Source organism: Salmo trutta, chromosome 6 (genome assembly GCF_901001165.1).
Source record: "Salmo trutta chromosome 6, fSalTru1.1, whole genome shotgun sequence".
Classification (NCBI taxonomy): domain Eukaryota; kingdom Metazoa; phylum Chordata; class Actinopteri; order Salmoniformes; family Salmonidae; genus Salmo; species Salmo trutta.
Genome location: NC_042962.1, coordinates 17,527,959 through 17,548,573, shown reverse-complemented (window position 1 = coordinate 17,548,573; position 20,615 = coordinate 17,527,959). Strand labels below are relative to the sequence as shown.

The 20,615-nt window shown below is 43.9% G+C and overlaps 1 protein-coding gene across 5 annotated transcripts in view; it reads right to left on the bottom strand.

Moving 5' to 3' along the window:
• Window positions 1–20,615, bottom strand: part of scn5lab (sodium channel, voltage gated, type V-like, alpha b) — a 182,685-nt gene that overhangs the window by 24,998 nt on the left and 137,072 nt on the right. For all 5 annotated transcript variants that reach the window (XM_029755527.1, XM_029755529.1, XM_029755530.1 and 2 more), the window contains 3 exons: window positions 19,852–19,992; window positions 19,266–19,601; window positions 5,737–5,860 (listed from right to left, as the gene is read on the bottom strand). In XM_029755527.1, the coding sequence (XP_029611387.1) occupies window positions 5,737–5,860; window positions 19,266–19,601; window positions 19,852–19,992 (601 nt within the window). The remainder of the gene's footprint in view (window positions 1–5,736; window positions 5,861–19,265; window positions 19,602–19,851; window positions 19,993–20,615) is intronic.

Below are 20,615 nucleotides of genomic sequence, written 5' to 3'. Positions count from 1 at the left end.
TAGCCTAGGTGTCACTCTTTCCGCTTTAGCCAACTTCTTTAGTTGAATACACAAAAGGGTCAGGTTAAGGTTAAATCCCACACTATTCGGATCCAGTAACAACAACTATCACATTTTTGGCTATTTAACTGAGTTCTACCTGGAACCAAACATTTTTGGGGACAGCCACAGAACCATTTTGGAACCCTTTTATCCAATAGTGTAGACAGAGGAATTGTTAGGCTGCTGTAATGTACCAATACATGGGTTGTTCCACCAATTCGGTGCCTTTTGAGAATTGTATGTTGTAACATTTTTTGGGGGGGATTTCACCTTATTTTTACATTCTGCCATAAAGAGCACATGTTCAACTTTATTAAAACCTAGTTTTCCCCTTTCAAGAGGTCAAATAAAAAAAATACCATAGTAATTTCCTATTAAGTGCCAAATGAAGTTACCCTGTCCATAACAGGATTGACGATAATGACACTAAGTAAATAATAATCTTCAGAAATGACTTTGTCTAAGCAACAAAATAACTAGGGCTTTACAATGATAATAATAATGCATTACATTTCTAAGGCGCTTTTTATAGAATTTCAAAGCACTTCAAGAGCAAAAAACAATCAAGAAATATATCATGACAGGTCAACCAATAGAGGCCAAGTCTTTGAAAGCTGCATCCCACAAAGATAGAGAAGGTCAGTTCATGGCTTGAGCGGAGAGAGCTGGTCAGAGTGTGGTAGATGATGGTGATGGAGTCTGCTGATGATCTTATATGATAGTGATAATATAATGATATGATAATGATGGTGAAAACTGACAGACATTTTTGGGTTAAGTGTGTTAAAATCTTCCTAGATGTGACAGAGAGGGCATGGAGGGACATGTCAAAACGCAGAAGTTTTGCACTTTCGTAAGTCTTTCTTCATTTAATGAATTCTCCATGTGGTCGATATTAAAGTGTACTTCATTTAATATAACAGGCTTTTCATATTAAAATACCAAAGGGACGTACTGTACAAGGCACTCTTCATGGAACGACCCACATAGCTCCATGATTTATCTAATTTGATTTATTTTGTGTATTATGGTGGAGCTCCGCCATTTTGCCCTTCTTACGCAACCCAGAAATGTGTGAAATATGGCCATGTAAATATGGCCTCTTCAACTATACTCCAGTGACAGTACTCCTGCTCTATACCAGGACAGTTTTTACATTTTGGGGAAGCACAGAAACATGTAGTGTTCTTAGTATTGACATGGAGACCGTAACAGTGGTGTGGAAACGGAATAGCATACTACTACATGCCTTTATTGGGCATAACTATACTATATTTAAGCAATAAGGCCAGAGAGGGTGTGGTATATGGCCAATATACCACTGCAAAGGGCTGTTCTTAAGCTCGACGCAATGTGGAGTACCTGGATACAGCCCATGCGGGTCTATATTGGCCATATACCACAAAACCCTCCAGTGCCTTTTTGCTATTATAAACTGGTTACCAACGTAATTAGAGCAGTAAAAATAAATGTTTTGTCATACCTGTGGTATACTTAAGCTATAAGGCCCTTAGCCGTGGTATATTGGCCATATACCACAAACCCCTGAGGTGCCTTATTGCTATTATAAACTGGTTACCAAAGTAATTAGAGCAGTAAATATACATGTTTTGTCATACCCGTGGTATACAGTCTGATATACCACGCTGTCAGCACATCCGTATTCAGGGCTCAAACCACCCAGTTTATAATGTCTGATATACCATGGCTGTCAGCCAATCAGCATTCATGGCTGGAACCACTAGGCTTGTCAAAGTAGTCTTTTTTGGGGCCACATCTAGCAAACAAAGAGTGACACAGGAAGCCCACTGTGAGTATCATATGATTGGTAATAAATCATCGTGTCACTAAGAGCCTGCGGTAATGGCGGGATCAGAGTAGGGCTGTTGTGGTGACCATATTACCGCCGCACCGGGGGTCACAAGTCATGAAGGCAGTCAAATTCCACATGACCGTTTAGTCACGGTAATTAGGCTTCTCCAAGCTCTGATGCTGCTGGTCATTAGTAGCCTACCAACCTTGCTAACTGCCTGGTACTCAGCACTCTATTGTACCTATAACCACTCTGACATCAATGCAAATGTATTCAAAAATCGAATCAAACACTTCATGAGAGCTCATGTTGCGCAACATTTCTATAGGCTATGCAAATGCAGGAGAAAACTGAGTGATGGCCGCTAATAAAAAGAGTAGGATCCCATGAGCTTTCTAGAGGCTAAGCCTACTATAATTATTACTCAACTTTCCTAATATTAAGCACATTGCTTATATTTACAACAGGAGTATAGACTACCTGGCTGGCATGAAACTAAACCAGGGTTTATTTTTCTTTTTATTAAGTGAATAGATGACATGTATTTCTTCCCGCTGCCCCTGTTTCGATACAGGTGCATGATAATGGTCCATTCTAAATCAAAGCAAATTTCACATATATTATTTAGTATATGTAAAGACAAGATTAAATCAAGAATAGTCTGAAGGGTGACAATATTAGCCTATCACTTATATATTATCACTTGTGAATGATGCCCTGCATAAGAAACAGCCTTTTTTTGCGACTTGGGGAAGATAATTTTTACCATAAAAATGCACCTTTATAATAAAAGCATTACATGCATAATAACATTTTAAGCTAAACGTTCTGATCTGTTGCGTCAGCCACATAGCATAAAAACATTTTTTTGATGCTATTTGTTGTATTAATTTTTTATCTATCGCATCCCACAACTGTCCCAGACTGTTTGGAATATTTATTTATCACACAGAATAGAATAGAATAGGTCAACCTTTGTACTATGGGGGATAGTAGATTGACATAGGATAGTGCTTTTGCTGGTCGTTAGACCTACTCATCTTGTTGGCTGACGAAAAGTAAATGTGGACAGTTCATCCAATATCTTCAATATGCACCTCGGAGTAGAGCAGTTGCATCCCTGATGTGTCTGTCTTAACTTGTAGCCTGTGAGAAAGACCCAATCACGTGACATGACGTGAGAGCTGTGTGAGTGAGAGACACTTCGGATTGCGCAGCATGCTCAGGGAGAAGGGCACAACGCAGCCCTCCGGCCACAAAAGGCATGGATTTGTTTAGGGTGCGTTACGGCCACAAAGGGGATGCTGCTGTGAAATTCGAGGCATTATCAAGTGCTTGTCAAATTGTTAATGAGAGACTATTGGAGTGTGTACAGCCTGCGCAAAAAAAATAAGTAGAGCTCATGCCTTTCAAGCAACTTTTTCAAATCATCATTAGAGTTTCATTTTGCAGCCTTACAATGTATGAAAAAATCTAAACATATAGCCCAACGTTTGTAGAACAACTAAAGTTACATTAGTAACTCTAAATTAAGCATATAGCAGTACCTATTTCTTTGTTAACCGCTCAACACAGTGCGCTCTCCCTCAAATCATTTGGAGAAAATCTTTATATTTTATTTTATATATTCAGCTTTGTTCAATTGCTTTCTTCATACTATAAAATAATATAAAATAAGCAAATCTTATAAGCAAATCTTGTCTGCTAAATTAACTAGTGTAGCCCACAGCCATTTGGCATAGCCAGATAAGGATCTAACATAACTAAAATGACAACTCAGAGTATGCTATTCTTTTCTTCTGAAATAGACTACATTTTCTTCATATCATGCTTCTTTAGACTCGTCTAAAATAAATAGTGGGTTCATTGTGTGGAAGCCAGGAGATGCTAAATGTGTTTATGTTAATTAACAGTCAATTACCGTGAGACCGGCAGTTATTTGCTTGACAATCACCGGCTGACAACATTTTATGACCGCCACAGCCCTAGATCAGAGTCCTGGTTGCGTTCAAGGAACACAAATGATGATGATGTATCGAAACCATTAGGCTTGTCACACCCTGATCTGTTTCACCTGTCTTTGTGCTTGTCTCCACCCCCCTAGAGGTGTCGCCTATCTTCCCTATTATCCCCAGTGTATTTATACCTGTGTTCTCTGTTTGTCTGTTGCCAGTTTGTTTTGTTCGTCAAGCCTACCAGCGTTTCCCCCTTGCTCCTGTCTGTTTCTAGTTCCTGTTTTCCTGGTTTTGACCATTCTGCCTGCCCTGACCCTGAGCCTGCCTGCCTGCCGTTCTGTACCTTGTCACACCACCCTGGATTATTGAACACTGCCTGCCCTGACCCCGAGACTACCTGCCGTTCTGTACTTTTTGGACTCTGATCTGGATTACTGACCTCTGCCTGCCCTTGACCTGTCGTTTTGCCTGCCCACTGTTCTAGTAATAAACTTTTGTTACTTCGACCCTGTCTGCATCTGGGTCTTCTGAAACGTGATAAGGCTTGCATTTTGTATATTATTAAGTCACCTTATATAAAGCCCCTGTGTACGACCACCCACGACCCACACCCCTGTGTTTACTAGCGTTATGAGGTATTACACTGAAAGGGATAGAAGGTTTCAGCCTCTATTGTAGTCCACATTATTAAAGGAGTTATGGTGCAGCGGTTGTTTCTATGGATACTGTGCTCCCTGTGTAGTCAAATGAACACGTACACATAGTAATATGATACCCCATACACAAGTCAGACTGTATTCAATAAAAACCTATCAGTGTCAGCATTCAGGAGACACCTTTAAACACGAACCTAGAAACACTAAGAACTAAATGACTTCCCACCACAACTAGTCAATACGTGTGTAAAAATGAATGCATCATTAAAGAGTGTGTCAACGTTCACAAGACCTTCAGTAATGATCTTCACGCTCTAACATAAACATGTCAAAAGCTTTTTAGAACAACCCCCAACGACGCTGACCCTTTCAATGTACACTCAAACATTTACCACGATTGTCTCGGAGACATAACGTGATTGGTCTAAGTTACCTCAGACCGGCTGAGGGAGTTGATTAGTTGCGACCAAATTTAATTCAGGTAGTCAGTCATCATCAAATTAACCAGAGTCCATTTAGTGTCTGAGATGCCTTTTCAAATCTCTGCTGACACAGGACATTCAATTTAATGCGCCATTACCCTTTCAAATGTCACTTAATTGTTTAATGTTTTATATCAAATGGCCTCCACTTGAAGCGAAAGCCAACTGTTTGGGGTAGCCCAGTGTAAATGTTTAGATTCAGGCTTGCAGTGGGAGTGAGTCAAACCCTATACTAATGTAAGCTGTTAAAACTATACAAATGTTTAGCCTGGACTGCAAAGTTATCCCCACCATCATGGAATATTATTATACACATTTGAAATTTGATAGAAACACATTCATTGACCTGTTTGACGCGTCTCTGTTTTGATTTCCACATACAAAATAAACAGATTGTCAGGTCTAGTTGCCCATCTTGTTTTTTTCTCTCCAAACATGACATTAAATAATATTCCTTAAATGTGCTTGCTTATACATGTATTTACTTGGTCACATGTATCACTAGTAATACATTACTAGTGCATGTAAATTGTTAGCTGTATGCTTTTTCATGCTGCTACCTCTTGGTGCCACTCCCTTAAAAATACAATGAATTTCTTTGAAGCATGATGTAGTAGAGTACAACATATCCAGTTTTATTTTAGTAAAGATGTTCTGAAGCAAACATAATGGCGTCCTGTCTCCTTACCGACATTTGGTGTCAGAAGTGGGATCTAAACCCACCGCTTAGCAACACAACCTCAATGGGGCTCGCCTAACAGTAATGTAAAAAGTCAAATAAACTTTACCATCAGGGAAGCAGTTGTCAGGTTCCATGGTCTCTTCGGCCATCTCTGAATACTCATCCTCTTCCTCCCCTGGCTTCCTCAGATCCACCGTGCTGCCCTCGGATAGGCTGATGTCATCCTTTACCTGAGGATAACAACAAATCAGAGCCATGCTAGATGAAAATAGTTATTATCAGGTGATTGATGACTGGTGTATTGCTATATTGGTGATTTATTGACAACAGAAGGGGATCTGGTAGATATGGAGAGAGAGTCATTCAGTCTTTTTCTCCATTTATGAGAAACATTCAGAAAGTTATAATTCTCCCAGTAATAACTACTTCTGTCCTGGTGCATATAAAGCCTGGGCACAAAGTTTCATATAGAACCTAACCTGGTGTTACCTTTGTGGCATTTACCATATTGTAACTTACAGCACATCTTAATCTTTTGCTTGGAAAGCGATAATCTGCAGCATTTGTTTCAATCTAATCTGGCAAAATCAAATCAAGCTATCAGCGATCTGGACTGATATTATAGCATGATAGACAGAAGAGGTGTAGTCGGCTGGATATTTAGACAGAATACAGGCAAGCTCCTGAAACTCTTTAGATGGGTATTCAGTGTGATATTTGTTTCTCCACACATACTGTATACTGTGTAAAGCTAGAGGTTACAGTATTCACCTTTTACAGTAAGCACTGAGGAAATACATTGCCAAGCTACTTGAAGACACACTTCAGTTACCCTGCTTAATAATATGCCATCCATTTGACATTGTGTGTCTGTTATGTAATCAGTGTCGGGTGGATGTAATCAGGGTGATGTGACAGAATATCCTACCCAGGATATTCTGTCTGGTTTCTGGCTCTAGCTCTTCCTTCCTGTTGTTGACGCCCTGCAGGCTAACATGTGATCACACTCTGGGTCCTGTCATGGTGGGGCAGGGTTGGACACGAGCTCATATTGCTATGAGCTCCAGATGTGCGTGTCCACACACACACACACACACACACACACACACACACACACACACACACCACCCCTCAGGGGCACAGTCCCGACACTGACTCCCCTCTCACCACACACCACCCCTCAGGGTCACAGTCCCGGCAATGACTCCCCTCTCACCACCCAGGCCCCTCAGGGGCACAGTCCCGACACTGACTCCCCTCTCACCACACACCACCCCTCAGGGTCACAGTCCCGACACTGACTCCCCTCTCACCACCCAGCCCCCTCAGGGGCACAGTCCCGACACTGACTCTCCTCTCACCACCCAGCCCCCTCAGGGTCACAGTCCCGACACTGACTCCCCTCTAACCACCCAGCCCCCTCAGGGTCACAGTCCCGACACTGACTCCCCTCTCACCACCCAGCCCCCTCAGGGTCACAGTCCCGACACTGACTCTCCTCTCACCACCCAGCCCCCTCAGGGTCACAGTCCCGACACTGACTCCCCTCTCACCAACCAGCCCCCTCAGGGTCACAGTCCCGACACTGACTCCCCTCTAACCACCCAGGCCCCTCAGGGTCACTGTCCCGACACTGACTCCCCTCTCACCACCCAGCCCCCTCAGGGTCACAGTCCCGACACTGACTCTCCTCTCACCACCCAGCCCCCTCAGGGTCACAGTCCCGACACTGACTCCCCTCTCACCACCCAGCCCCCTCAGGGTCACAGTCCCGACACTGACTCCCCTCTCACCACCCAGCCCCCTCAGGGTCACAGTCCCGACACTGACTCTCCTCTCACCACCCAGCCCCCTCAGGGTCACAGTCCCGACACTGACTCTCCTCTCACCACCCAGCCCCCTCAGGGTCACAGTCCCGACACTGACTCCCCTCTCACCACCCAGCCCCCTCAGGGTCACAGTCCCGACACTGACTCCCCTCTCACCACCCAGCCCCCTCAGGGTCACAGTCCCGACACTGACTCCCCTCTAACCACCCAGCCCCCTCAGGGTCACAGTCCCGACACTGACTCCCCTCTCACCACCCAGCCCCCTCAGGGTCACAGTCCCGACACTGACTCCCCTCTCACCACCCAGCCCCCTCAGGGTCACAGTCCCGACACTGACTCCCCTCTCACCACCCAGCCCCCTCAGGGTCACAGTCCCGACACTGACTCCCCTCTAACCACCCAGCCCCCTCAGGGTCACAGTCCCGACACTGACTCCCCTCTCACCACCCAGCCCCCTCAGGGTCACAGTCCCGACACTGACTCCCCTCTCACCACCCAGCCCCCTCAGGGTCACAGTCCCGACACTGACTCTCCTCTCACCACCCAGCCCCCTCAGGGTCACAGTCCCGACACTGACTCCCCTCTCACCACCCAGCCCCCTCAGGGTCACAGTCCCGACACTGACTCCCCTCTCACCACCCAGCCCCCTCAGGGTCACAGTCCCGACACTGACTCTCCTCTCACCACCCAGCCCCCTCAGGGTCACAGTCCCAACACCAACTCCCCTAATGTTTTGTATAGTCAGTGTATATCTATATATTTTCTATGATATACTTTTGTTACCTTGTACATGGAAAAATGCTGCGTCTACTTTTGAACTAAATATTTGCCCTAGGACACTGTGGACTGTTTCCAGGGTAACTGTAGTGTCTGTGCTGCAGGTGAGGTGACAACACCAGAGTCAAGAAGACAGTCAAGCATAAACTCAGAGTAAAGTGTGGGTAGAGGAAGTTCCAGGGTGACAAAAGTCAGCGTTGGGCATAATGAACCCTCAACGTTAAATCATTACTTAATGCATATCCTTCATGTCCATGGCCATGTGTCATTTAAAGGGATGGTTCACCCCAAACCAGAAGTATAACTGATGTTTTCATGCTTTTAAAGTGGGCTAAAGTGAAGGTCAATCCATACCTTTATTAATCTATTCTATAAAGTAATTTGGAATTTTGGAATTCTCTATGCATTCCCTCCAACGTCAATAATTCTATCATTGGAGAGCACAGCTCAGAGAGAGAGAGGAATTACTTAACAGTACAGTAGATCCTCTCAACTGTTCATCACCAAGACAGTCATACAGCCATTCTCTGCAGACAATACAGCGAGGGGGCCCTTCAACAAACAACCTTTACTCCAATTTCACTTTTACATTCTCTTGGCTTTAGAGGATCAGTATTCTATTACCACTGTCAATAAACCCACGAACGCACGGCGAGAACAACGACATCAACCTAAAACCAATACAGTCATTGTCCTGGTCAACTTCATGATTATGAAGCTTTCTTTTGCTTTTCCTTCTAGATACACAGATTAACCTTTTATGTCATCTCATGTCATCCGTTGAGTTTTATTGGTCATTCCATACCCATGTCAGGCTTGTAACAACACATCAGATGTACATTACTGCTCCGCCTGTCGAGCGGGCATCCCATGAGCCTTTGTGTTTTACAGGCCCATCGTGCTCAGCTTAGGGGTGACAGGGGAGTTGGTATGTCTGGTATAGCTGAACCAATAACACTGGTTGTATACTACGCCCATGGTCCCAATAGACAGATACGCCTACATGCACACACACACACCACTCACATACCCACCCAACACTTAGAGTTCTGACATACTGTTTACTATTACCATTATTATAATAATAAGCATTATTATCATTTGTATTATAATTAGTATTATCATTTTTGTTTTTATCATTATCATTATCCTTATTCATTGTTATCATTTTTATTATTATCATTATTCTTATCATTACCATTATCATTAGCATTATTATTAGCATTAGCATTATTTGCATTATTATTATTGTCATTGTCCTTATTATTATCATTATCATTATTTTCATTATTATTATTATTATTATTATTGTTTATCGTGCTACCAGTCACTTTCTCCAAATCCCTGCCTACATGTACATCCCTGCACATTGTACATTTGCTACTGGCCCTGACCCTGTACATAGCTTACATTCTTATGATATTCTAGTTCTCTCTCTTATTTCTTATTTCTTGTGTTTTTGTCATACTATTTTAATATTGAATACTTGCAAGTTAGGCATTTCAGTGTATTTGTGCATGTGACAAATAAAACTTGAAACTTGAAACTATCACTAATACCAGGTGCATTGTCCCCCACATAACACACGTATAAATAGCCCCTCTGGGGAGAGAATTGGGCACTAAGCAGTGTTGCGCGCGCACACACACACACACACACACACACACACACACACACACACACACACACACACACACACACACACACACACACACACACCTCAAACTATGAAAAAGGACTCCCCTGAATGTATATAAAACTAGTCCCTCCAGGATTTTGCTGCGAATGTCCTGCGAATGTCCAGCAAAACCATCCTGTTGTCCCTCGTTTGGGTATTTTAAAGGTGGTCACCCTAGGTTAAGGATCAGGAGTTATGGGTGTAGTGGCAGACATTAACGGTTTTAGGTATTCAAGGGGTTGCAAAGACCAACACAATAAGCTTGATGAGAAACTCCAAAAGTAATGTGTCACTGCCCGAGTGACACCACCCTTGACCTGGCTAGTCGAAAACGGAGGGGTATGTTTTATAGAACATAAACAATAAGGAGATGTCTGAAAAGTGGCTATACCTGATTCTAGTTTTAATTAGCTGTTCACCAGGATCTTGATTAGCTGATAAGCTGAATCAGGTGTGTTACAGCAGGGTTGGAGGAAAAGCCTGCATACCCATTTCTCTAAGAAGAGGCTTGGCTTTCACCCTTATTTAGACATTACATTAGAGCCATTGATATGCTATGAGAAAAATTCCTGCCAAAACAATTTCAAGCATGTTTTCCGTCAATAAATGATAAATCATGTATCCCATTTCCTCATCAGTCTCAGAGCCTCTGGGATCTGAGATGTACCCGGTTGTTGCCGTGGCAGCGTTGTCGTGGTTGCGCTGTGCGGCGCTCGGACACAGCTGTGTGCCGTTACACAACCGTTGGTCCCTGGAGGACCCAAGCCTCTCAGCCTTCCCACCAGCCGCCTGGTGTCTCCCACCGATCAATTCCTGCTCTTCTCCAAATCCCACAACGTCACTTTGCTGCCCGAGATGTTCTTATCCATACTAGTATGACACTTAGAATGCAAGCATCACAATCCATACAGTACCGTAGCTTCATGCTATAATATTACTTTCAGAAGGTTCTGAATGACTCAACTGTGAATTTCCAATAACGTGCAAATCACATAATTTACTTGTAAGGAAAGGACCATTCCCAAATTGTCTTTCAAATCTGTATCATAACAAACCACATGTTGTGGAGTATGCTGAGGTATACCCTTTAGGAGAAGGGAACTATAAACACAGCGGCAGGATGTGTAGCACTGTATTATGAGCAAGGTCTCTCTATGTTAAGCTCCACGCTCATCTGAGCAAGATTAGCCTTGCACAATAACCCTGTTAGTGGGATAATCAACATAAGCCTCCCGCTAAAACAATATCAAGTCATTAGCGAAGGAGTTGACTTTACAGTTAGAAAGCTATGCTTATGATGTACAAGGGCTCAATGGCACAATGGTGTGAGGAATGGTCAACAGCCGCTAGGTTTCCAGGCTCCACAAACACACACATGCACACACACCCTTCCCTTCGAAGTGTAAATAGTGGTCCGGGCCTTGGCCCCTGTAGTGATGAATCAGATAGACAGGCCGTTGACTGAAGAAGAGGTAAGGTGGGCGTCAGAGGTGAAACAAATCCCATCTAAATTTCCCCAGTCTTTCAGCTGGCTGTGGCATTACAGCTCATGTGGGAGATTTGTCCCGGGTGCGAGCTAACGCCGGGCGCTGCTTTTTTCTATCACACCCTCCCAGCCATACTTTGACGTTGAGGTGTTGTGAAAGGGACGAGCCTGTGTCTGCCTCGGCTGCATAGTCTCTTCATAGTAAAAACAAGAGCGGAGACGCTTTTTGCCTGCTGCTAACCTACTGTAACCCTTAATTGTCCTCCACCTTGAAATCGAGAAGGGAACTGTGGATCGGTCTCCGTCCGTTCGTCTGTTTATCTGTTCGTCTGTCCATTTGTTCGTGTTAGTCACACGCAATATGTCAGACAGCACTGGCCCGATTGTGAAGTGAGAGGGATAACTGGGCCTAAAATCTGTCTTCTCCAGCAAGTGGCTTTTTGTTGTTGTTGTGTGTTTGTATGGAGGTCAATGAGAGTGTTGAATTTGTTTAAGAAAACATTGAATGGCTTATTTGATCAAATATAAGTTTTGTAACACTTAGGTTGTTACTAGTATACTGATGCCATGTTATGCTGGCCCAGTTGAACGTTACGTCATCGGGCGAAAGCGTGGATGGAAGCGCGCCCTTCTCAAATCTAACATTAATCTGCACAACTCGGGCATGTTTTCAACAAGGCAGAATCAAATCAAATTTTATTTGTCACGTGCGCCGAATACAACAGACCTTACAGTGAAATGCTTACTTGCAGGCTCTAACCAATAGTGCAAAAAAGGTATTAGGTGAACAGTAGGTAAATAAAGAAATAAAACAACAGTAAAAAGACAGTCTATATACAGAAGCGAGGCTATAAAAGTAGCGAGGCTACATACAGACACCGGTTAGTCAGGCTGATTGAGGTAGTATGTACATGTAGATATGGTTAAAGTGACTATGCATATATGATGAACAGAGAGTAGCAGTAGCGTAAAAGAGGGATTGGCGGGTGGTGGGTGACGGGACACAATGCAGATAACCCAGTTAGCCAATGTGCGGGAGCACTGGTTGGTCGGCCCAATTGAGGTAGTATGTACATGAATGTATAGTTAAAGTGGCTATGCATATAGGATAAACAGAGAGTAGCAGCAGTGTAAAAAGAGGGGGTGTTCTCTAGAGAGAACAGTCTATGACTGGGAGGCTGGGGTCTTTGACAATTTTTTGGGCCTTCCCTCTGACACCGCCTGGTGTAGAGGTCCTGGATGGCAGGTGTCCTCCGAAACACAACCCAACCAAGCCGCACTGCCTCTTGACACAATGCCCATTTAACCCGGATGCACCAATGTGTTGGAGGAAACACAGTGCACCTGGCGACCTTGTCAGCATGCACTGTGCCTGGCCCGCCATAGGAGTCGCTAGTGCGCGATGGGACAGGGACATCCCTGCCGGCCAAACCCTCCTCTAACCCGGACGACGCTGGGCCAATTGTGCCCACCGGCTGCGACAGAGCCTGGACTCGAACCCAGAATCTCTAGTGACACAGCTGGCACTGCTAGCATTGTCAGAGTGGCCACCAGAGTATCTGGTCAATTTAATGGATAGTCTGTGGTTTCACACGATGAAATTGGCCCAATCATTTGTGGGGGACAAAATTGTTTACTGTTGCCTTGTTTACAATGTTTTGAATTGTTCTAATTATCTTTTAGGTGCTAACTAATGTTTCAGGGCAATGTTCTCTCTCGCTGCCCTTTTCCTGATAAAGGATAGCGACAGGCATGCATTTGAGGCCACGGTTAGCTGGATAGATGCAGATGGCCGCTCTGTACGGGAGACTGGCTAGGGAACCCTGCGTGTACTTCCTGATTATCTACACAGTGAGCTACAGCAAACCTGAAACAGCCTCCATGGGTGACATGCATATAACAGGTTGTCTTAAAAGAGAGAAAAAGAAAGAGAAAGAGCGAGAGAGAGAGAGAGAGAGAGAGAGAGAGGGGGAGGGAGGAGTCAGGGACAGGTGTAGGGATAAAGATAAAACAGACTGAGTAGGTGGACAGGCAGGTGTACAGAGATGGAGTGAGTGAAGGGATAAAAGAGAGAAAGAGAGAACAAGGGACGGTGAGAGGACAGGTGCATAGTAAGATTAAAGCGGGTGGGCAAGACGTGACCGCTCTCTTAAAACTAATTGGAGCACAGGTGTGCAAAGAGACAAACCGACACAGATAAGTCAGCTCTGTTTAGAGGGACGGAGGGAGAGCGAGAGAGACAAATGGAGGCAGAGAGAACGGAAGAGAAAACAGATGTAAACAACTTTTTGTCTCTCTCTCTCTCTCTCTCATTCATATATATATATATATATATACACACACACATATACAGTTGAAGTCGGAAGTTTACACATACTTAGGTTGGAGTCATTAAAACTCCTTTTCAACCACTCCACACATTTCTTGTTAACAAACGATAGATTTGGCAAGTCGGTTGGGACATTTACTTTTAGCAAGACACAAGTAATTTTTCCAACAATTGTTTACAGACAGATTATTCCACTTATAATTCACTGTATCACAATTCCAGTGGGTCAGAAGTTTACATACACTAAGTTGACTGTGCTTTTAAACAGCTTGGAAAATTCCAGAAAAGTATGTCATGGCTTTAGAAGCTTCTGATAGGCATCATTGACATCATTTGAGTCAATTGGAGATGTACCTGTGGATGTATTTCAAGGCCTACCTTCAAACTCAGTGCCTCTTTGCTTGACATCATGGGAAAATGTAAAGAAATCAGCCAAGACCTCAGAAAGAAATTGTAGACCTCCGCAAGTCTGGTTCATCCTTAGGAGCAATTTCCAAACGCCTGAAGGTACCACGTTCATCTGTACAAACAATAGTACACAAGTATAAACACCATGGAACCATGCAGCCATCATACCGCTCAGGAAGGAGACACGTTCTGTCTCCTAGAGGTGAACGTACTTTGGTGCGAAAAGTGCAAATCAATCCCAGAACAACAGCAAAGGACCTTGTGAAGATGCTGGAGGAAACGGGTACAAAAGTAACTATATTCACAGTAAAACAAGTCCTATATCGACATAACCTGAAAGGGCGCTCAGCAAGGAAGAAGCCACTGCTCCAAAACCGCCATAAAAAAGCCCGGCTACGGTTTGCAACTGCACATGGGGACAAAGATCGTACTGTTTGGAGAAATGTCCTCTGCTCTGATGAAACAAAAATATAACTGTTTGGCCATAATGACCATCGTTATGTTTGGAGGAAAAAGGTTGAGGCTTGCAAGCCGAAGAACACCATCCCAACTGTGAAGCACGGGGGTGGCAGCTTCATGTTGTGGGGATGCTTTGCTGATGGAGGGACTGGTGCACTTCACAAAATAGATGGCATCATGAGGAAAGAAAATGATGTGGATATATTGATGCAACATCTCAAGACATCAGTCAGGAAGTTAAAGCATGGTCGCAAATGGGTCTTCCAAATGGACAATGACTCCAAGTATACTTCCAAAGGTGTGGCAAAATGGCTTAAGGACAACAAAGTCAAGGTATTGGAGTGGCCATCACAAAGCCCTAACCTCAATCCTATAGAAAAAATGTGGGCAAAACTGAAAAAGTGTGTGCGAGCAAGGAGGCCTACAAACCTGACTCAGTTACACCAGCACTGTCAGGAGCAATGGGTCAAAATTCACCCAACTTATTGTGAGAAGCTTGTGGAAGGCTACCCGAAACATTTGACCCAAGTTAAACAATTTAAAGGCAATGCTACCAAATACTAATTCAGTGTATGTAAACTTCCGACCCACTGGGAATGTGATGAAAGAAATTAAAGCTGAAATAAATTATTCTCTCTACTATTATTCTGACATTTCATATTCTTAAAATAAAGTGGTGATCCTAACTGACCTAAAACAGGGAATCTTTACTAGGATTAAATGTCAGGAATTGTGAAAAACTGAGTTTAAATGTATTTGGCTAAGGTGTATGTAAACTTCCAACTTCAACTGTGTATACTACCGTTCAAAAGTTTGAGGTCACTTAGAAATGTCCTTGTTTTTTAAAAGAAAAGCACATTTTTTTTGTCGATTTAAATAACATCAAATGGATCAGAAATACACTGTACACATTGTTAATGTTGTAAATGACTATTGTAGCTAGAAATGGCTGATTTTTAATGGAATATCTACATAGTCATTCAGAGGCCCATTATCAGCAACCATCACTCCTGTGTTCCAATGGCATGTTGTGTTAGCTAATCCAAGTTTGTCATTTTAAAAGGCTAATTGATCATTAGATAACCGTTTTGCAATTAGGTTAGCACAGCTGAAAACTGTTGTGCTGATTTAAAGAAGCAATAAAATTGGCCTTCTTTAGACTAGTTGAGTATCTGGAGCATCGGCATTTGTGGATTCGATCACAGGCTCAAACCTTTTAAAATGATAAACTGGATTAGCTAACACAACGTGCCATTGGAACACAGGAGTGATGGTTGCTGATAATGGGCCTCTGTACGCCTATGTAGATATTCCATAAAAAAATCAGCCGTTTCCAGCTACAATAGTCATTTACAACATTAACAATGTCTACACTGGTATTTTTGATCAATTTGATGTTACTTTAATGGACAAAAATTGTGATTTTCTTTCAAAAAGGACATTTCTAAGTGACCCCAAACTTTTGAACGGTAGTGTATATATATTAACAACCTGTTCCATACATGTTGAGAATGCTGTATCATGTTTCCATAAACATTTGCAAAACGCTCCATAAACGTTTGCATACCACGTAGTATAAGCTCGCTCTCCTTCTCCCAGCTCCCAACCTTTTCAACTTCAACAAAGTTTTATATTTATTCAAGAAGCCTGGCTCATTTCACGTCTCCTTGTCAACATCAATTCATCTTTGAAACTAACCCTAACCCCCAGACAACAAGGTAATGGGCCACAATCTAGCTCAGTTCAATTCAACCCATTTTAATGGATGCAGACAAAGAGACAGGTGAAAGACAAATGCAGGCAACAAAATGCACTTTGCCCTCAAGGATCTTATTCCATATTCCTGATTGGGCGGCAATATACGGAGCCATTGTTACCAAATGGAAGAAGTACCCAACTACAGAAATAGTAGTATAAATCTTTACAAGGTGTACAATTGGACAGGGCATCCATTTTGGGAAGTGTCCGCTCAGGGCCAAATTGCTCTGGAGGAAGTGAGAAAACAAAACAGGGCATGAAAATAGCCTTTGTGCGTGGGCTTGGAGCGGCTCACTTCAGACGGAGAGAGAGGGAGAGGGAGAGGGAAAGGGATGGAATGAGAGAGAGAGGAGGGTGGCGGGTGGAGAGTGGAGGGTGAGAGAAAAAGAGAGGGAGATAAGGGCTCTCTTTCCAGTCTGCTCAACCGTCAGTTATTGGACGGCTAAGCAACCTCTCAGGCCAGAGAGAGAAAGAGAGTGAGAGAGAGAAAAAGATGAGGGGGGAGAGAGAGAGGAGAGAGAAAAGAGAGGGTGGACCAAAAGACTAGAAGAACTCATACATGCATCTGACCCACATTTAGTAGACACAATGAACATCACAGTTCTAACATGAGAGGGACAAGCACACATGGCAATGCCTACAGTGTGAGACAAGACCAACTCTGTCATAATTACGTATCTAGCAGCAGTCTGCCGTCTGAAGTCAATCACTAATTAAAGTAGAAAATATTAGCCTCTATGATGTAACGACTCCATTTTTCTACTCCCTTCCTATATGCAGAAACTCAAACACGAAGTACCCGTGCTAAGGACTATTCAATGCTGGTCTGACCAATTGGAATTCACGTATCAATATTGTTATAATTACAAGGACTGGGATATGTTCCTCCGATATAGCCTCAGTGAATAACATTGATGATTATACTGATACGGTGACTGAGTTTATCAGGAAGTGTATAGGAGATGTTGTATCCACTGTAACTATTAAAACCTAACCAGAAACCATGGATAGATGCCAGCATTCGCGCAAAACTGAAAGCACGAACCATCGCATTTAACCAAGGCAAGGTGACTGGGAATATGGCAGAATACAAACAGTGATGTTATTCCCTCTGTCGCGGACACCGACGTCTTGCTTCCGAACAAGCAAAACACCTTCTTCGCCCTCTTTGAGGATAACACAGTGCCACCGACCGCTACCAAGGACTGTGGGCTCTCCTTCTCCGTGGCCGACGTAAGACGTTTAAGCGTGTTAACCCTCGCAAGGCTGCCGGCCCAGTGACTATCGCCCTGTAGCACTCTTTTCTGTCATCATGAAGTGCTTTGAGAGAGTAGTCAATTCAATTTGCTTACTGCCCCAATAGATCCACAGACGATGCAATCGCCATCGCACTGTACACTGCCCTATCCCATCTGGACAAGAGGAATACCTATGTAAAAATGCTGTTCATTGACTACAGCTCAGCATTCAACACCATAGTACCCTCCAAGCTTATCATTAAGCTCGAGGCCCTGGGTCTGAACCCCGCCCTGTGCAACTGGGTCCTGGGCTTCCTGACTGGCCACCCCCAGGTGGTGAAGGTAGGAAACAACACCTCCACTTCACTGATCCTCAACACTGGGGCCCCACAAGGATGCATGCTCAGCCTCCTGCTGTACTCCCTGTTCCCCCATGACTGCGTGGCCATGCATGCCTCCAACTCAATCATCAAGTTTGCAGATGACACAACAGTAGTAGGCCTGATTACCAACAATGACGAGACAGCCTACAGGGAGGAGGTGAGGGCCCTGGGAGTGTGGTGCCAGGAAAATAACCTCTCACCCAACATCAACAAAACAAAGGAGCTGATCGTGGACTTCAAGAAACAGCAGAGGGAGCACCCCCCTATCCACATCGACGGGACAGCAGTGGAGAAGGTGGAAAGCTTCAAGTTCCTCGGCATACACATCACTGACAAACTGAAATGGTCCACCCACACAGACAGTGTGGTGAAGAAGGCGCAACAGCACCTCTTCAACCTCAGGAGGCTGAATACATTTTTCTTGGCACCTAAAACCCTCACAAACTTTTACAGTTGCACAATTGAAAGCATCCTGTCGGGCTGTATCACCACCTGGTACGGCAACTGCACCGCACACAACCGCAGGGCTCTCCAGAGGGTGGTGCGGTCTGCCCAACGCATCACTGTGGGCAAACTACCTGCCCTCCAGGGCACCGACAGCACCCGATGTCACAGGAAGGCCAAAAAGATCATCAAGGACAACAACCACCCCAGACACTGCCTGTTCACCCCACTATCATCCAGAAGGCGTGGTCAGTACAGGTGCATTAAAGCTGGGACCGAGAAACTGAAAAACATCTTCTATCTCAAGACTATCAGACTGTTAAATAGCCATCATTAGCACATTAGAGGCTGCTGCCCTATATACATAATCTTGAAATCACTGGCCACTTTAATAATGGAACATTAGTCACTTTAATAATGTTTACATTTTTTGCATTACTCATCTCATACGTATATACTGTATTATATCCAAGTCTACTGTATCTTAGTCTATGCCGCTCTGACATTGCTCGCCCAAATATTTATATATTCTTAATTCCATTCCTTTACTTTAGATTTGTGTGTATTGTGTCTATTGTTGTGAAATTGTTAGATATTACATGTTAGATGTTACTGCACTGTTGGAGCTAGAAACACAAGCATTTCAATACACCTGCAATAACATCTGCTAAACACGTGTATGTGACTAATAAAATTTGATTTGATTTGATTTAATGTTTGGGAATAACAATATCTGATATATTACAGTGGCCCATTAATGGCTTGTATCACAAAAATGTGACTGATATCGATATAGACTTCCATATCGGTACCCTTCACTTCCACCAACCTAAACTCCCATCCTACCTGCTTGCTCTCCTCCTCCTCCTCCTCCGCCTCTGAGCTCTCGCTCTCCCCCTCTTCCTCCTCATCCTCGTCCTCGGGGAACTCCACATCCGACTCGCCAGGAGCGATGGGCACACTGATGGTCAGGTTGGGGTTGGTCATGTAGCTGTCGTCCACCTCCGGGACCATAATCTTCTCCCCGTGGCGTCCGATCCCTCCCGCCACCGCCACCACTGTCCCATTGCCAACCTCGCCAAGCGGAGCACTGTGGCTCAGCCTCTTGAGCTTCAGCATGGCCTCGGCTTCTTTGCTCTTCTGCCGCCGCCGCTTGAAGTTGCCGTTGAAGAAGTCGCAGATCTGCAACGAAGTAATGAAATACGTTTAAGAAGACGTGATTAACTTTTTTTGCATGTTATTTTTTGGGGGTTTTGTGATTAATTTGTTTGTTTGGTTGATATAGGTTGTTTAATTTTTACTCATAGCCCATACTACATTTCATGATATATCTTATTTTGAATCTATCTAATTGTCTATGCTAAATAGTAAAAAAGTAGAGAATAAAAATGTAATTAAACAATGAATAGCTGTTTAAAATCAAGTGCCCAACCTGGCTTCGGAGCCAGCTCATGCCGCTTTTGATGCGGCCAATGGCAATCTGTAGGTTGTTCATCTCGCCATCGTCGTCGGGCGCCGAGAGGTTGTCCGAGCTGAACGAGCTGAGCAGCAAGGCTAGGAAAAGGTTGAGCACCTGGGAGGAGGAGAGAGGGAGAGGTGTGTTAATAAAGCCTGGGAGGAGAGAGTGGAAGGAGTTTTAACAAAGCCGTGTTGGACAAGCTGAGGTTCAGCACCTGGGAGGAGGAGGAGAGAGGGAGAGGAGTTTTAATAAAGCCGTGTTGGACAAGCTGATGTTCAGAACCTGGGAGGAGGAGAGAGGGAGAGGTGTGTTAATAAAGCCTGGGAGGAGAGAGTGGAAGGAGTTTTAATAAAGCCGTGTTGGACAAGCTGATGTTCAGCACCTGGGAGTGGGAGAGAGGGAGAGGTGTGTTAATAAAGCCTGGGAGGAGAGAGTGGAAGGAGTTTTAATAAAGCCGTGTTGGACAAGCTGAGGTTCAGCACCTGGGAGTGGGAGAGAAGGAGAGGAGTTTTAATAAAGCTTTATTGGACAATTAAGATGTTATTACTTTCACATTGATTAAAAAGTTAGTGACAAACAACATCTTAATGTAAACAAGACTGCTAGATCAAATAGCTATAAAAAGCTAGCCAGCAGGTCTGGTTCCTGTAAGCGGCAGAGTGTGGAGTGTGGAGAAGGGTCCTGATGTGTAACACTAGGAATGTAAACAGCAGGTGTGATTTGGGCCTGGTTTTAAA